We start from the raw sequence: 2,866 nt of genomic DNA, 5'->3' as shown, positions 1-2,866 counted from the left end.
CATTTGATAGAAAATTAAAAGTTACGGTAAAAGATCATGGTAGCTTCAAAGTTTAGGAAACTTGTAATCTAACGTTCTTGTTTCTATGGAGATTTAGAAGCCCAAAACCCAAAAGCCCATAACCAAGCCCAATTCAGTGGCACAAAAAAGAGCCCATATTCTAAAACCCAATCTGAAAGAATCCCAAATGTGAGTTCAACGCGAAATTAAATTCTTAGGGTTAGGGTTTTGACCCTCAGGTTCGATTTCATTCTCCATTTTCACGTTGCACTTTCGTCGGCAACAGAGTTACGATTCCGATTGTTGGGATTTCCATGGCGACGCCAGCAGTGAATGCTCCAGCAAAGAGGAAGCCCGTGTTCGTAAAAGTAGAAGAGCTTAAGCCTGGTACCAGCGGCCACACTCTCACGGTCAAGGTGGTGAGTTCCAAAAATGTGAAGGTTGTCAATAAAGGTGGGCGATCCACCATGCTTACTGCTCGCCCTCAGCAATTAACTCGAATTTCTGAATGTCTTGTTGGTGATGAGACTGGTTCCATCGTCTTCACAGCTCGAAACGACCAAGGTGCGTTTCTCTGCTGCCTGAAAATGTTTGAAAGCCCAATTTTTCTCATCTTTTGGATGTATCCTTGTACTTGCTGAGATGATTTTGTGTATGGTTATGATAAACGTTGAATATAATAGATGGATTTTAGTTTCCATTTCCTTGATGTTTTGCTGGGATTGAGAATTCGTTTGGAACAGTCACTGTCTTCTTTTTTGTCTGTGAATTTCGTATTTGTTCTGCGTGAATTAAGGATTTTAACCAGTAGTCGAAACGTTTACTTGATAATTGAGAAGTTGCAATTTAGACTACCAAAAAAAAAAAAAAAAACTAGCTTTCAAGGGTATTATATAATTACAAAACAGGGCTCCCCAACAATAAATTATTTGAAACCCCATGGATAGTTTGTTCCGTTAATTAGTTTTTCAATGGTTATTTTCTTATATAGATAGAATTTGGATGTTGAGATAATTGTATAACAAGGAGGGTTTTCACGGTCAAGTCATTGTGATTCTAGAAAACTTGAAATGCTTTTAACGAGGTCTGAATTAGAAATGCTTTTTGGCAGAAGAGATAGGGTCTTTTTGGATTGACTTTCTAAATGTTTGGAAAGACTCATTTCAAACAGACTCATATTAAGGGTGCAATGGGAACTACATTGTTGATAACAGAATACAAAGAATTAGTTTAGGGTAGGATATCTTTTGTTCTAGCACTTGAAAAGATCATCAAGGACAGTTAGTGGGTGACTTATTTTTTTTAATCTGTGGAAGGGATGTTGCTGGTCAGGATATAGCTTCTTTATGTTCATCTCCTTTAAATCAGAACTGTTGAGATGGCCGATTGAGGTTCAGGGGTGTAGCCATACATTAGTTTCTTTGTTTCTTTTTTTTTTTTTAATATATCTGTGAGTGTCAGGACCAACTTACGTACATCTCAACTAATCTCACGGGACAAACTGCCTGTGACTGAAACATTTGGGTGTCAAGAAAACTCCTAGGATATTGAATTCTAGATAAGTGACCACCAATGGATTGAAACTGACCAGTTAGCCCTTTATCAAGGTCATGTCCCCCTCCCCCCATTGACCACTAGGCCACCCCGTGATGCCTTACATTAGTCTCCTTGTTAATATTGCTTTTTTTATTTGAATCCTACTGTCAGTTTAATTCCATAGCTGGCTGTTTATCTTTTGCCTTGAACCTATCGGTTGATATGTTTTTTCTGTCTCTGCTTGGTATTAAGAATCTATTGTTGTGTATTGTGTATATTATAGGCGAGGGCAAATTCCCCCCACCATCAAAAGAAAAATACACACACGCATAGATAGATAGATAGTGAATGATTATGGTGGTCTATTACCTGAACAAATGGCTGTAATTTTTGCAGTTGATATCATGAAGCCAGGAAACACTGTGACCCTGCGGAATGCAAAGATTGACATGTTCAAAGGTTCTATGAGGTTAGCAGTAGATAAATGGGGACGAGTTGAAGTTGCCGAACCAGCCAACTTTGAGGTTAAAGAGGACAACAATCTCTCACTGGTTGAATATGAATTGGTTAACGTTGAAGAATGACTTCGAAATATGCAATGTTAATTATGATGGATTTACTTTCCTATTGTGTGGTGAACTGCTATTTAACTGGTATACAGTTTCTATATGGCAACACAAATCTTGCTGAAGGTAATATAAGTTGATTATTGCTGTGCCTACTATGCTTAATTTGGATCTGATGTGATAAAGATCTTGAAAGGCAAATTGCAAATGTTGCTTTCTGATCATATTATTTGGAAAAGTAAATAGAAGGTTTTTGCCAATGTACCTTCGTTTTGGTGTCTTATTTATATAACTATTGTGATATTATTCAGCTAACTTGCTCTGTTATGTAGGGCCTGTTTGGCTTGCTTTTCAAAGTGTTTAAATAAGTGTTAAAAGTGATTATAAACACCAATCGAAACGGGCTCTTTAACCTTTGAATTTATGGAAATCGAACTCTTATCGATATGCTTTAGCAGATTTGCTTGACTTTTCATACTGGATAATTTTGGCATGGTTTCGGGCAGGTTGTAAGTCTCAGTGTGTATGCATTATAAATTGTTATCAGTTAGTTAAGAAAATCTTGGAACATAAATAAAAGGTTAAGTGAAAGATTATAAATTTAATCTATGAACTGAAGATTTGTGTTCATCTGACTCATGAACACTTTAGGTGTGTAATCCGATAGGTTGTGTTTATTAAGTTGGACGATCAAGGGTTGATTTTGTAATTTTCTAAGTTGAAGTAGATAGACGTAATCTTATAATTAAATGACTAAATTTTGT

At 36.5% G+C, this 2,866-nt stretch overlaps 1 protein-coding gene across 1 annotated transcript; it reads left to right on the top strand.

The window, feature by feature from the left end:
- Window positions 1-204: 204 nt before the first annotated feature.
- On the top strand, window positions 205-2,385 carry LOC120077443 (uncharacterized protein At4g28440-like). The gene is made up of 2 exons (XM_039031322.1): window positions 205-564; window positions 1,933-2,385. Exons 1-2 carry the CDS (start codon window positions 315-317, stop codon window positions 2,118-2,120), a joined length of 438 nt encoding a protein of 145 aa, XP_038887250.1. The 5' UTR covers window positions 205-314; the 3' UTR covers window positions 2,121-2,385.
- Window positions 2,386-2,866: the final 481 nt, after the last annotated feature.

The sequence above is a fragment of the Benincasa hispida genome, chromosome 5 (genome assembly GCF_009727055.1).
Source record: "Benincasa hispida cultivar B227 chromosome 5, ASM972705v1, whole genome shotgun sequence".
NCBI lineage: Eukaryota > Viridiplantae > Streptophyta > Magnoliopsida > Cucurbitales > Cucurbitaceae > Benincasa > Benincasa hispida.
Note: the sequence above shows the minus strand (reverse complement) of the source record. Positions and strands in the feature narration are given on the sequence as shown.

Excerpts from the sequence above, each read along its gene's own strand:
- LOC120077443 (XM_039031322.1), top strand. The coding sequence starts at position 315 with ATGGCGACGCCAGCAGTGAATGCTCCAGCAAAGAGGAAGCCCGTGTTC. Across the intron at positions 565-1,932 it reads CACAGCTCGAAACGACCAAG|TTGATATCATGAAGCCAGGA; the intron begins GTGCGTTTCTCT and ends TAATTTTTGCAG.